The 14138-nt window shown below is 54.1% G+C and overlaps 2 protein-coding genes across 2 annotated transcripts; one reads left to right on the top strand and one right to left on the bottom strand.

Annotated features, from left to right (window-relative positions):
* The first annotated feature begins 1843 nt into the window (after positions 1-1843).
* On the top strand, positions 1844-2776 carry LOC127387816 (glucose-dependent insulinotropic receptor-like). Its single transcript, XM_051626604.1, has one exon. It carries the CDS (start codon positions 1844-1846, stop codon positions 2774-2776), a length of 933 nt encoding a protein of 310 aa, XP_051482564.1.
* A 485-nt stretch (positions 2777-3261) lies between these two features.
* On the bottom strand, positions 3262-9528 carry ERICH6 (glutamate rich 6). The gene is made up of 10 exons (XM_051626466.1): positions 9382-9528; positions 9166-9285; positions 8334-8456; positions 8055-8257; positions 7067-7137; positions 6075-6232; positions 5861-5946; positions 4449-4601; positions 3946-4177; positions 3262-3525 (listed from the first exon to the last, which is right to left on the bottom strand). Exons 1-10 carry the CDS (start codon positions 9385-9387, stop codon positions 3262-3264), a joined length of 1416 nt encoding a protein of 471 aa, XP_051482426.1. The 5' UTR covers positions 9388-9528.
* Positions 9529-14138: the final 4610 nt, after the last annotated feature.

Here is a 14138-nt window from a genome sequence, read left to right as displayed (position 1 = left end):
GACTAGCGTGCTCCAGGCAGAGGCCCTGTGGGGAGGCTCAGTCCTGGCAGCATTTGCCTCAATCCAGTTGCTGCTCCAGGGTTTCACTCCCTGTGTAAACTAGCTAAAGTTCTTCCTGGGTCCTTGTTATCAAACATTACTGGATGGGGAGGTGAGGGAGGGTTGTTCTTCTGGTGGGACAGTATATCAGATGGGGAAGGGAATCTGCCATTGACAAAGGCAGCTGTCTAGAGTTTGTAGGAGTTGTCCCTCCCCAGGCCTTTAGGGACTGATGTTGGAAATGTTCTGGGTAACCACAGTTCTCACCCACCTGAGGGAAAAGTTGATCCTAGTTAATGAAGGTGTTACTCATCCCAACCATCAAACACACAAGGGCCTCAAGGCTGCTGTGACCCTGTGCTGAAAGAATCTCTAGGCAATTCATGCCTTCTCTAGATGAACCAAGATTTTCAGATTTAGTTTCTCATTAATTATGTACCTCAGACAAATCAGACAGGAATCCCATGCACAGATGTTTTGCAAGGCTGAGTTTCCATGAGTTGTTGGCAGCGTCACCCGAGTGACCAGGATCTGCTTGCTGCCCCCACTGTTCCTCTTCCATCTGAGCGAGATGGTTTATGGGTGTGTTGGAGTTGTGTGTGTGAGAACCTTTGCTGATGTCCCTTAAGTGCACCGGAAGCTTTTTCTGTGGCAGGACACGGGCTGTTTTTTTCATGTCTTTAATTGCTCTGGGTTGTCAGGTGCACTGAGCAGGGTTGTTTTTATGTGCTGGGCCAAGCCCCATGGTTGCTGTTCATAGAGCACTTCCAAATGGAAAAACAGAACAATAAAATGGAAATAAAGAACCTTGATGGTCATTAAAGACAGTGAAACCTTCCAGCCTTCCTATAAACCAGTTGCCAAATGCCAGCTGATGGCTCAGTGTTTGTGGTGCTTCAACCAGGAGAACTGTTCTGGTCTGAAATGGGTGCTTCCAAAAGTTAAGCTTCAGCCCAGCTGGGGGGTTGGGGCTCACAGGTGTCCTGAGCTCGGGAGCCTCCAGCAGTGCCTGATGGAGCACATGCTCCTTGCCATTCACCCTCCAGCTCCCAGCCTCCAGGGATACCCAGCATGGGGCTTTCTGGGCCCCTCTGCTTTCTGTGTACTCAGTAATCCTGAATGAGTCTCCCTAATTCTGAAATGAAGGTGCAAATACCTGTTTATCTAAAAAAACCCTGTTTGAGCACTTGGTTGATTTTACCTGTGTGCAAAATGGGTTCCCCCTTTCCCTGGGCTGGAGGCGGCGAGGTGTCCCGGCACAGCCCGTGTTCCCGTGGCCCCGCACCCCCGTTCCAGGAGGCAGTGCCCGAGGAGCGGGGTTGTCCCCGCGCGGTGCGGGGCGGGGGCGGTGCTGGCTGGGAGGAGCGCTCCGAGGAGCTCTGGGCGCATCCCCGTCCCGCAGGCTGCTCCTGGGCTTTGTTTGGTGAAGCTGCCATAAGGAGCGGAGCTCGGGGCTGCCAGCCGTGGGGCACTGCAGTGCTCCGGCTGAGTGCAGGAGGGGACTCTCGATCTGTATCTTGGAGCATCCCTGCAGGCAAAATCGGATGGTAGGAGAGAGGGCAAAGGCCCTGGAAAAGCCATCAGCGACACACAGCAGCTGGGAAGGTTCCAGAGGTCTCCTGCATGGACAAAGTGTCCCTTAAAGGACTGACTTGGGCACTCCTGGCCTCAGTCTGCAGCTGGAAGGTCTGAGGCACTTCTGTCCCATCCCTCAGCTCAGCTACAGGTCACCTCAGGTTGGCATTTTTCCACGCTGGGACCAACTTTTTTTGGGCATCTCTTTCCACCCTCCTTGCCAGGGAAGATGGTCAAGCTCCTGTGTGCAGTGCTGCACTCCCTCCTGAGCTGCCTCATCCTCCCAGCCAACCTGCTGGTGATGGTGGCCGTCTGCCAGCTGATGAGGAAGCAGCCAAGCACCAGCTATGCCTACATACTCAACCTGGCCACCGCCGACCTGCTGGTGGGCGTGATGTGCATCCCCGAGGCGCTGGATGACATCCTTGATGGGGGCTTTAGCCACAGCAAGTCCTTCTGCCTGCTGCACGTGGCCATGAGCATGACACCTTGCATCGGCTCCATCCTGACCCTGCTCCTCATCTCCCTGGACAGGTACCTGGCGGTGATGCTGCCACTCTCCTATCCCACCCTCCTGAGGAGAACACCCCTGGTCCTCTCCCTGGTTGTCCTCTGGATTCTCTCCCTCCTTTTTGGGCACTTGCCTCTGATCCTGCCCTCCCTCCAGCAAGGCAACTACACGGGTTACTGCGGGCTCCTGTATGTGGCCAAGAGCGAGTACCTCTACACCCTCTGCTTCGGCGTCTTTGCCCCGTCCCTGCTGGTGCTGGTGGGCCTGCACGTCTGGGTGGGCAGTGTCGCCTGCCGGCAGCACGCGCGGCTCCAGCACACCCGCCGGCCGCGCTTCAAGGCGTTGCGGACTGTACTGCTCATCCTGGTTGGCTTCAGCCTCTCCTGGGGCCCCTACCTGGTGGGGGGCATCGTGCAGGCTGCCTGCAGCTCCTGCAGCCTGGCCAGCCCGCTCAAGGACGCCTTGTTCCTGTTGGGCGAGACCAACTCCTTCATCAACCCTCTCATCTATGCCCTGTACAGCAAAGACATCCGGAGCCACCTTGCAAAGCTGCTCAGGTGCAGGACAAAGGGCCAGGTGAAGCCCCTGGCCTCAAACATCCAAACCATTGGGAGCAGGGCTGGGGGCCAGCCTGCAGCACCCAGTTCATGAGGGGTCCATGCCCACCACATCCACCCATGCTGCTCCCATGGCCACCTGACCCACCCCGGGAGGGAAGCACCAGTGCCTGGTACAGCAGAGGCTTGGCATGGCACCACTGCCCCTGAGCTGCTGCCAGGGGCTGCACCTCATCCACCTGCTTTGCAGGCTGTCCCAGCAGCCTCTGTCCCCAGCATCCGCACAGACATCACCAGGACAGTGACCTTTCACTGCCTGGGACAAACTGGGCTTTTTGGGGACCAGCCGTGTCTAGTACCTGCGACAGGTCCAGCTGCTGGTCCACGCTCACCGCACCTGTGCAGGTGACTTCTGAGCAAACCCCCGTGCACCTGTCACAGGCTGTGACTTAGCTGGGCTCTGTTTGCTTTTGTCTTTCTGCCACAGCCACAGGCTGAAATGACTTTCAGCCTGGATTGGTTTCTGCCAGGAGACAGCAGAGAGGTTGCTTGGGAGTGAGGCACTGACGCACGGGCTGGTCAGACTGGAGCATTTACTATCGCCCTGACCCAGCTGTGTAGCTCATCACTTATGTCAGAACTCGTGCAAAGCTGCAAGATCTTTAAAGTCAGTCTGGTAAGGTATCCTGGAGGCTTAATTTTGTCCCGTTGCTCATTAGAAGGGAAGCTGAGGCATCCACGCAGTCTGTCAAAGAGCCACAGGATCCTCACCCTGAGGGCGAGCAGCAGCAGCTCATCTTCCCCGGGCCGGGCGGGGGGCAGCAGCCGGCTGACCTCGCCCACCTGTGGAGGGGAGGGGTGTCAGGAGAGCCAGAGCAGCACGGGACAGGGCAAGCCCCACCCTCTGGATGGAGCCCATGGGGGAAGGGAGCTGCCACACACCCTGCCCACATGGACTGTGGCTCTGCTCCCCGCCACAGAGCCAGGGTGACCCTTGGGGATGCGGCCAGGGACCCACCCGGCCATGCTTCCCACACTGCAGCCCCTTGCAGAGAGCCAGGACTGGTGTGGCCCTGTCTGCGTGGGACTGAGCACAGGTGCACTGCCACTGTTTGCTGGTCTGGGGGGCTGCACCGTGGGGCAAGGCAGGGGCCCCCACAGAGGGATGAGCTTGCTTCCCCAGGGATGGGAGCTCCCCTGGCCACCCCGCTCCCGCTGTGGGAAGTGGCTTTGTGTGGAGCTGCCTGTGTGCTTGAGAAATACCTGCACTTTGGTTCCCACGTTGAATTTTGCTTGTTGTCCCATGGCAAGGAAGGAAACGGTGATCTTGTCCTGGCCCAGGATCCTGACCCCCACGTACTGGTTCAGGGAGATGAAGATGGGGCTCAGTGGGACGTGGGGTCCTGGTGATGTGAGGCTGTTCGGCCACGTCCACCTTCTCACCCTGCTGCCTGCTTGGTCCAAATACTGCCCGCCCTGAATATTCATGTTTATCCTACAAGAAAGGAAAATCAAAGCTCAGCTCCCATGGCCGATGTCCCCTGTTGCCCAGAGGGACAGGACTGGGGCACAGCTCATTCAGGGTCTAGCCCCCATCTCAGGACCCAGCTGTGCTAGCCCTCCCTCTCCAGGAGGCACCCAAAGTAGGGCCCACAACCTGCTCCACTTGTCTTTTAACTTGAATGCTGTTAAAAATACCCTTTATGACCCTTGGAATAAAAAATGCACAGTGGAGATCCATGCTGCTCTGACCAAGGTGGACGTACCAGACGGATCCGTGCGGGTGGTAGCACGTGCTGCTGCCGCTGGACAGGAACACTGCCTGTATTTCAGCCTCACTCGCCTTGTCTGCCTGTACTATGCAAGCAAGATGGTGTTTCTCTCGCACAACGATGATTGCCAGGTTTCCAGAGGGATAGCTGTCGTCGGGTAAGGTGTGCATAACTGCTTTCTTTGCCTGCTTGGTCTGTTACTACATTCTAAGTATTTCAGAGCACTGCTTTGGTGTTTTATTTAAATTGGTGTATTACCAGCTCACCTGTGCTGCCAGTCTGGCCTGGGATGCTGCCAGGGCTTTGCTCCTACACTGAAGTATTCTGTATATGCTGACAGAAGAGCAGTTAGAGATACAGAATACATTTTTGTTGTTTTCTAGCCAGTGACCCGGACTGCTTAGCAAGTTTATTTTAAAATAAGTCGCAAAAGTATCCTGACAGCCGGTAGCCCCGGTACTGGCTTGCGACAAAAGATACATCCTTGGACAACACCTACAATTAATAGCAAAGTGAAGTGATCAAAGTACTCAACTTGGATTAGAGCAGGGAAAATAGGGGCAGGTATTATTCTCCTAGAGAAAAAAACCAAGAAAACAAATAGCTGGGGGGAAAAAAAGAGGCCCTTGCCTCAGACACTGGACTTGAATGTATCCAACCAGCAGGGATTTTGTGTCTCACTGGGGTTTCCTTCCCTCAAGAGCTGCTCCTGTGAGTGCATGTGTTGATGGCTCTCTGCCACTTGCCACCGCGGCAGCATCCCTGGGACAAAGGCGGCCTGAGGGCAGGGCAGAGCAATGGTCTGAAGCCCTTCTGCTTTGGTGGCAGAGCCCAGATACATTTTCATACACCCTGGGTCAGGAAGAAGTCAGCCACAGTAAGGACAAATAATGTGGGTGATGTAAAATGTTATGGCTTAAATAAGGGCAAAGGCAGCCTGAGAGCTGTGGGGTCCTTTGGTGAAACTGCCAGTTTTATTTATTCAAACAGCTCTCAGTTCCACTGGTGATTTCAGTCTGTCCATGCACCTCTTTGGGACTCCTGCCTGCAGGACAGACCCGTGTCATGGTGCTGGTTTTCCCCTGGGGAAGGACGGGGCTGAGCGCGGCCAGCAGCGCCTTCCATGGGTGGCCAGAGCTTGGGAGCAGGTTGAACGAGAGGCTACCACTTTCCTTAAGCTGGGTATTAGAGACATGAGTGCCCGTCCTTCCCTGAAGCCACAGGCTGAGCTGAAAAGCTTCAGCCCAAGAGCTTGCTCAGTGGTTTCGCTCCTGCTTTTCTTCAGGCTGTGAAGGTGTGTGTGAGCAGCCGGGAGCAGGTTATTTGGTGAGAGAGCAGACTACGACACAGGTAAAACTAGTTACAACCCTGAACTAACATAGGCAAACGAACCCCATGAAGGATACAACAGCTGTGATGTTCCATCCGGAAGCATGGTGAGGAATTTCCCTCCGTGTTTGTAGTATTTTTCCAACAATTCGTTCTTCACTGCCTGATCGGAAAAGGAACATGAGGACGGGCGGGAGCCGCCCTGCCCCAGCTGCCCCGGGAGGCGGGTGCCAGGCCCAGCTGTGAGGAGCCAGGGCCCGGCACAGCCCGGGGCAGCAGCTCCTGCCTTGCCTGTGCAGCCCGGGGGCTGAAGTCACAGCAGGTGATGCCGGGGGACTCGGGCTCCTCGGCGGGACCCGCGGCGCTGGCGCCGGGCGGCAGCGTCCGGCCCCCGGGCGCCGGGGGCTCCTGGGACAGCAGGTAGGAGATGGTGCCGGGTGAGTTCGGACCTGGGGAGCCAAGGGAGGGCCGAGCTGCGGGCTGGGCTGGGCTGCGAGCCCGGCCTGGCTCCTCGGCGGGGAGGCTGGGGGAGCCGGAATGCCTGGGTGACGTGCTCCATCCTGGGAGTCTGTCTCGGGGCATTTTCTATCTAACAAGGATGGTCCAAAGTGTTCAGCTATTTCAGAGAAGAGGATTATGAGAAAAAATGCAGGTTTTCTCAGGGGTTAATATGTACACATCCGTGTGAGTGAAGAATGACTTTTTGGGATAACATTCATAGCTCCGTGCTCTGGAGGATCTGAAATCCCTGGTGCCACCAAAGCCTCAGTGCTCTGCCATCCTCTGTGAAAATATGCCCATTTTAGCAATCTAGTGTTTAGCAATCTGTTCTTAGTCAAAACGCCTTTAATTTTGTAGCTAGATACAAAGGGCTGCTCAGTCATCCACAGCCTATGGGAATTCATGGAATAGTAACCTCATCAGGCAAAATGTTGATCAGCCTACTTCTGGCAGTTCCTACCGTTCCAGGGTTTGACTTTGCCAAATTACTGTTCTCTAAGGTCAGTTTCTGTGCATCTCAACCGAATCCTTCAGACATAAATACTGAGAGCCACAGCAGGAGATCTTCTCTGTGCAGGGGGAATGTAACTGCTTTTGGTTTTTCATGAGAGGAATTATTTAATCTGGCAGTATCTATTTTAATGGGATTGTGCACTTGACAATGAACTCATGTCACTCTGTACATTCTGTTCGATTAGAAAGCGTTAGTGACAAAAAATTCCATTTTTAATTAATTGTTGCAATAAATAGACAAATAAATACATAAGGAAAGGCAAACTCACATTTGGCTACGCTTTTGGGCTCTGCTGCTGGGAAAGCTGGTAACGGTTTGGCTGTTGGTCTCTCCTGCTGCCTGGAAAATGAAAACATTCCTGATATGCATTTCATACCCTGTTTCGAAAGCTAAGAGTACTGGATTTCCTTACCATAGGAACACAAGTTTCTGAACCTGTTTTTTTCTTGCCACTCATGTAACTGCAAATAACAGTTAGAAGCAATAGAATATCACCAAAATAGGGATATCTCAGGAAAAAGGAGTTGCTCCCAGACAGAGCTGTCAGTGTACAGGCTGCTATTGCAATGACATCAACTGTACTGACAGCAGAGCTAAACATGGTAATGGATTTTGTATCATGTTTTTATGTAAAAGAGAAGCCCACAAGATCAAGGAAACAGCAAATCTCCAATAACATTTTCACCAGTATTCATATGTAGGCTCCTCTATATGTGACAGGGTCTGAACATGGCTTTGGTTACTCCCTGCATGTAATATGAGGCACTGGCACCATTGCACTGCAGAAGATCTTCAAGGATACTCATGGTTTACTTCGAGATATGCTGGTTTACTTTAAGCCTGTGCCACAGGCTTAGGTACTTGGATAAGCCTTGGGCTTCCTGCTGAACAGCCCAGCAGAAGTTGAACTCGCAGAGTTCTTGTGACTCTGGAAAGTGGCGTCCAAAGGCAGGTGGCAGTTTATGCAGCAAATTCACAATCATGGTTTTGGCTCTCCCTGTCTCTAGATACTATGTCTGTCAGCACTAGAATTAATGCTTTACTGAGCACATACCTCACCACCTCCTAACACAGCCTGGTAAGAGGAGAGCCAGGAGGGTCCAGTTAGAATATGAACTTGTGCTGCCGAAAGCAATTTTTTTTCAGCTTTCGCTCCCTGCAGCTTAATTTTCTTAACACTCCTTTTCCCTGTGGAGTGTCCCTTTGTTCCTTGCACAGCCCTGGTCCCTGTTCTCCCCACAGTCATTCCATGTTACCTGTGGGATGCCTTCTCCTTGGACAGCTTCTTGTCAGCTGTGGGGCCCTGTGCTCCCTGTGCTTCCTGTGCTCCCTGTGCTCTCCATGCTCTCTGTGCTCCCTGGGCACTGACGGCAGCAAGAGCGCGCCGGGCGTCCTCCTGCTTCCTCCTCTGCTCTAGGATGAACTCGTAGAGCTCTCGATTGCGCTCGCAGCAGAACTTCTGAAAGGCAGAAGAGCAGTGCCAGGAGAGAGGGCCTTCCCACAGCAAACCTCTGCCCCTCTTTCCCACAGCTCACTGATCCGTAATCCTCTTGGGAAGTGTTTTCGGAGAGCGGGAAGGGCCGCAGCAGGCTGCCACAGTACTCACACCTCGGGGCACACTCCTCCTCTGGCTGCAGTGCAGGTGGGGAGAGAGGACACTGGGAGGACAGGAAGACAATGTTATAAAGTGTGTAAGAGCAGCTAAACCAGATCTGTGCCTGTGGTGTTTTGGAACAATTTAACCCAAAACATGCAGTTCAGGAAGCCACCAAAAAACCTCCTAATCTGCAGTAAGTAGATTAAAACCCTCAAAGAAATGGAGTGACTGTAGTGTTCACGAGACCCATTCCTTCCAAGGGAAACCTTCAGTGCATGCAGAAGGCTGCAGCTGAGCACTCTGATGCATTAAGCCTTTCAAATACATTGCCTGGGGCTTTGGGGAAAAAAGTGTTGTGTTGTTGATCACAGGAAAACCTGTGGGGAATTTCCTGAGGAACCACCAGCAGACTGGTTGACAAAAGAGCTGAGCATTTTTCACCAGATGCAAATCCCAGCTGCTGCAGGATATATTTTGAGGATGGGTACTAGATTTATTTATATAAATTGTGTATCTCTGCTTTAGCCAAAGGGCAAAATCTGCTAGGAAAGTCTCAACATAAGATGCAGTGGTGGGGAGAGGAGTTGCACAGCCTCTTGCTGTTCCAGTGCGCACAACCAACATGGTCTCAGCCGCCTCACGAAGGAAACCCCTTTCAGAAAGGGGGTCCTGCACTGGCTTGCCAGAGGGCATTGTTTTTATTTCTCCTACGTGAGAATCACAGGGATTGGGCTGAACAAGAGCCACACGGCAGGGTCACCCGCACTGACCGGGGTCTCCGGGTGTCCCCGCGCAGACTCGGCTCGGAAGGCCAGCAGGGCGGGCGGGCCCAGCGGCAGCGAGCGCAGCAACGGCCCCAGCAGCTCCACAAACGCTGCTTCCAGCTCGGCCTGGGAAACGCCAAAAGCAAGGTGGAGTCATGTCTTTGTTCAGGGGTAAAGCCATGAGGCACAAGACGTAGATACGCAGCCTGGGTGAGCCCTTACCTCCATGTCACACAGAACATCCAAGCTGCTGAGCTCTTCCGACAGGGCTGCAAGTGACAGCGATAAGGAGAATGACAGAGCAGCAGGGCTGTGTTCTCAGCTTATCTCCCAGACACATTTGGTTTGTTCCTTTTGCAGTGTGCCAGCCTTTTCTCCCCAGCCACATCAGCTGCCCAGGACCTTCTTGCCAGGCTTGGTTCTTCTCCTGTAGAAGCGTGTAACCCAGCATCTGCGTGTAACCCCTCCCCAGACGCTTGGGGGACTGGAACCAGGCACTGACACTGGATCAGGGCTCTACAAAACTGTCCCACTGAAGCCACGGAGATGGCTCATTGCCTAGGGTCAGTGGTTTGTAGCACTAACCTAATACTGCATTATCCTCTAGAGTATTTCCAGCCTCTCTTGTCCTAAAAGGAAAAAGCTGCAGAGACTGAAGGTTTTTTCTCATTTCCAAGTGAGTGCAAGGAAGGGGGTTTTGGCCTGTGGGGTGACAGGAAACCTCTCAGATGAGCAGGTGTCTATCCCTGCCCTCAGCAGCCCCAGGTTCCCTCTTGGTGGGCAATGCTGCAAACATCCAGGTGCCTCAGGTCACAGCTGTGTGCTGTCCCTGCATGTCACCCTCTGTGTGAACAGGGACATGCCAACTGCCACAGCCTCCCCTCCAGGCAAACTAGACACAGACCTAGTTATTTTAATCTTGAATTGCAGTTTCCCTTGTTGCCACCCAGTTTGTCGTGCCCTTCTAAGTAACCTTGTTCTGCTTTCCAGAAAATACTCAGCCAAACGAAACTCTGGGCAGGCTGAATGGATGTGGCTGCTGGTTTACTTGAATTTTGTTTTTTTAAATTGTAGATGTGTAGTGATGACCCCCTACAGTCAGGCTGTGTCACGGAGAGTAACTGATTGTAAAGCCCACCCAAAAAGTGACTTAAGGGAGTGCTGCTGGCACAAATTTGGTCATTCTATACTTCAATCATTACAGCAACAGCCATCCCAAGGATTTGTGAAGCTGCACCTAAACTACAATGTTTTTCTTCTGCAAACACATCCACAGTGCATGTCCAAACAAACAGCCCCCAAGGCTAGAAGAGGGTGCTGTTGGTCTGTCCTGGGCTGAGCCCGTCCCCTTCCTATTGGGGTGGATCTGCACGGTCAGCGTGTGAGCTGTGTCTTGTGGCCCAGATCACTCTTCTGGCTCTCAGAGGCACATCAGATGTGGGAGATGTTCTCCTACAGAGGAGAGCTGCCTGGCACTGAAAACTAAGCACAAAGGCTGTTCCATGTGCTTACGAGGGACGGGCTCAGGCAGCAACTCCCACCAGTAGGCTGTGTGCTGGGGGGCTTGGCTGAACTGCAGTGGGCGAGGGAAGGAGCTGGTTACTCTCTCATGTGCTGCCATGACTCAGCTGGGCAGGAGAAGAAAAAGGGGTTGGTGTGTTTTCATCTCCCCCTTTCCCAGGACCTCTCACAGGAATACAGTATTCTGCAGAGCATACCCACGCCTGCTGCCTGGCAGAGCCTCCCCGCACCCTGCAGGGGCCCAGAGGTTCGTTTAGGAGCAGCTCTGCAGAGAGGTTAACCGGGGAGCACAGAGGAGGCTCCTGGGGGCTGCTCCTGGGGCTGCTGCCACTTTGCTAAAGCATCTCTGGAAATGGGGAAGTCACACGTCTTCTGAAAGACACCGGGGTACGAGGCAGTCCCAGTGACACACGCCAGTGTGCAACCTCTTTCTTGAATAAAGCTGTTTCTTACTTGACTCTCTGTCGGCGTGCCCAGGAAGCCAGCCGGCCCCTGCCTGCCCCGGCCCCGAGCCGCCCGGCAGCTCCTGCATTGCGACGGGTTCGACGGTGTCCGGTGTTTCCATTTTCCTGCAGACGCAAACCCACCCATTAGCCCTAGCAATGACTTCATCGCAGCTGCTCCTAACTACGCTGATGGAGGAGGATTTTCCAAGTGTATTTAATGAAGAACCCGAGCAGTTGGTGGGGTTGGCCCGGGGGACCCTCCCGCCCGCTCCCCCGGGCTCTTTCCCGCAGTTCTGCAGGTGACCGGGTGGGTGCGGGGCCGGGACCCGCTGGGTGCCGGGGGGCGGCTCTCACCGGGGGTCCCGCAGCGGCGCTGTCCGCTCCCGCCGGGCCGGGCCGGGGGGTCCGCCCGTCCCGCGCTCCGTGTCCCGCCCGCCCGCGGCACCGTCTCCAGGGCGACGCGGCGGACGCGGGGGCGGCCGGGGCGGGGGGCAGAGCCCGGCGGCGGCTCCGCCTGAAGCGGGGGGAGCGGGGGCGGCTCCGCCCGCCCGGGGGCTCCCCCGGCAGCGCCGCGCTCCTCGGCCGGCGGGCGTGAGGGGTGGGCCGCCCGCATCCCGCCGTCAGGCGAGGGGAGCCGCAAGGACCCCCGAGGGCACCGCAGGACGCTGCGGGCTGGGGCCCGGGACCTGCGGCCTCCGGCACCGGCTGGAGGGGAAGCCCTGGTGACAAACCCTGGTGTGACTCGCCTGTCGGGACAGGAGCTCCCAGCCACACCTGGAACACCCACCTATGCGGATTGTTTGGCGCCGTGTCATGCTTTTGTGACAATCCATCTGTTGCTGATGTCTCCCGCAGCACCGGGTGCTGTTGAATCACTTCAGGAATTTGCACTGGCAGCTTGGAGAATGAAAGTGAGCAATTCTCTGCAGGTACGTGGTCTGCAAGCCAACACAGGCTTTAGGCTCCCCTTAGGACAAGGCGTATGAGCTACGTTATCTGGGCTTTGTGTGAGAATTTGCAGTTGTCTTACCTGCACACAAGTCCTGCAGGAAAATGGTTGGACTTGAGGATCTTTAAGGCCTTTTCCAACCAAAACAATTCTATGATTCTAAAATAAGTCTGTCTTAGTAATTCTTAAAAATGGGAAGAGTATGTTGAGGTGCAGCCAGGGGTGTTAGTGCAGCCCTGGGACGTGCAGCTGGGCTGGTGCTCCTGCTGCTCCGGGGTCCCGGGGGATTGTTCCTGGTGGGTGGGGGCAGGTCCCGGGGGATTGTTCCTGGTGGGTGGGGGCAGGTCCTGGCAGTGCCAGAGCTTTGGCCCCTGGCTGTGGCAGGGGAGGCGAGTGTTCACAGCCCCAGGGCCAGGCCCCTTGTGCTGTGCTCCTGCTAAGAATTCACCAGTCCCTGGGGGCTTTTGTATCTTTTGGGGTGTTTGAAGTGAAAATTGTTTGTAGGGAGAATTGTCAACAATGTTGTGTAGCGACCCAGCAGAAACAGCTCGTACCCTCCTCTGCTGGTCCTGCTGCCAAGCAGTGCTGGGGCACAGCTGGGAGGGGCTGCTGAAACTTACTTCTGAGTATTTTGAGGAGCTTTTATGCCCTTTCTGGCATGCTGCCACTTCCCTTGGCAAAGTGCTAGTGTCCTGGAAGCCCCTCCTGCCTCTACCCTTGGACATCACCCTCAGGACGTCGCACCAGCTGCACTGGGAGGAAAACCTGAAGTGTTCTCATCAAGTGCTGGAAAGAGTATCACCTGTTCATTTGCTGGCCTGAAGAGGAAACATGTTGCTTTTTGGCAGTTCCAGCTGAGGTATTATTTATCCTGAATTCTATTTCAGTCAGAAATTATACCATGTGTAGGGTTTTTGCTGTGAGATGTAACAAAAGTTTGCTGTTCCTTCAGAACTGAATGTTGTGGAAAGCTCTCATGAAATAGTGTGTGTTAACTTGCCTAATGTGGGTCATGGGCAACAGGACTGATTAATTAATTTAATTTCATTAATCCTACTATAATCAAAGACATGCTTCAGAGTTTTGCTTTACACAAAAAAAAGGCTCTTTTGTCCCAAATGTCAGTAAGAAAAATCATTTAGCCCTATAAATGTTGCTGAAATAAGGGAAAATGGATAAAATCCTCAGGAATTCTTGCTTAACAAGTTCTGCTGAGAGCACAGGTGTTAAAGCCAGAGTGTGACTTTGATCCTGCTTGAGCAGGAGCAAATTAATTCACTTGGCCGATGCCGCTGGGATTCTCCCAGCACAGCAGGAATGAGATCAAATGCAGGATCTTGGTAGGAACTGGCTATGAAAAGATGAGAGTAATTCCTTCGGAGGTTTTTTCCATGGTCACTTCCAAATTCTAAAGGCCAGAACAAGCTTCCCTTTGCTGTTGTGGGCCTTGTAATTCTCTTGTGTGCTTTTCTGGGAATTGCCACCAGGCACTAGTGGATCTTTGTGTGGGACTCTGGGCCATATCACCCTGGAGGGAAGCTGTTAGGTCTGCTTTTCCTCCCCGTGTCTTATATTTGTTCACACCACTGTCACCTTACATAGAGTTTTCCGTTATCATGAGCTTCCTACCACTGAATAACTCAGTGAACTGTGTCACCTCGTGACTTGTTGCTGTTCCAAGTGGCAAACAACTTCATTCTGAGCAGATCCACCTGACGAGCTAGTGCTTTTCCTGAGGGATTCAGAGGGAGGCTTCTGCTGGGAGAGGGGGAGCTGTAGGCATGGTCAGCTTCGGTGACAGACCCTGATCTCAGTTTGCAGGAGTCAGGCTGTCACTGCTGCCTCATGGACTCAAATTCTCACCCAGTTCTCATCCCTTTCCATCGGGGGGGGGGTGGGGGGGTGAGCAACCCCGCAGGCCCTGCAGTGTCCTGCTGCCCGTGGGGTGAGCTCACCTGTGCTGGGGGAACCCAGCAGATCCCGCAGGGCAGAGCACACCAGGTAACTGGGGAGCAACAGCTACTGCCTTGCACAGGTATGTTAGCACAGCATGCTATAGAGGG

Source organism: Apus apus, chromosome 8, assembly GCF_020740795.1.
Source record: "Apus apus isolate bApuApu2 chromosome 8, bApuApu2.pri.cur, whole genome shotgun sequence".
Taxonomy (NCBI): Eukaryota; Metazoa; Chordata; class Aves; order Apodiformes; family Apodidae; genus Apus; species Apus apus.
The sequence above is the reverse complement of the archived record's forward strand: the minus strand, read 5'-3'. Positions and strand labels throughout refer to the sequence as shown.

Excerpts from the sequence above, each read along its gene's own strand:
- LOC127387816 (XM_051626604.1), top strand. The coding sequence starts at position 1,844 with ATGGTCAAGCTCCTGTGTGCAGTGCTGCACTCCCTCCTGAGCTGCCTC.
- ERICH6 (XM_051626466.1), bottom strand. Across the intron at positions 5,947-6,074 it reads TCAGCCCCCGGGCTGCACAG|GCAGTGAAGAACGAATTGTT; the intron begins GCAAGGCAGGAG and ends TTTTCCGATCAG. Across the intron at positions 4,602-5,860 it reads GATGGAACATCACAGCTGTT|CTATCCCTCTGGAAACCTGG; the intron begins GTATCCTTCATG and ends ACCCGACGACAG.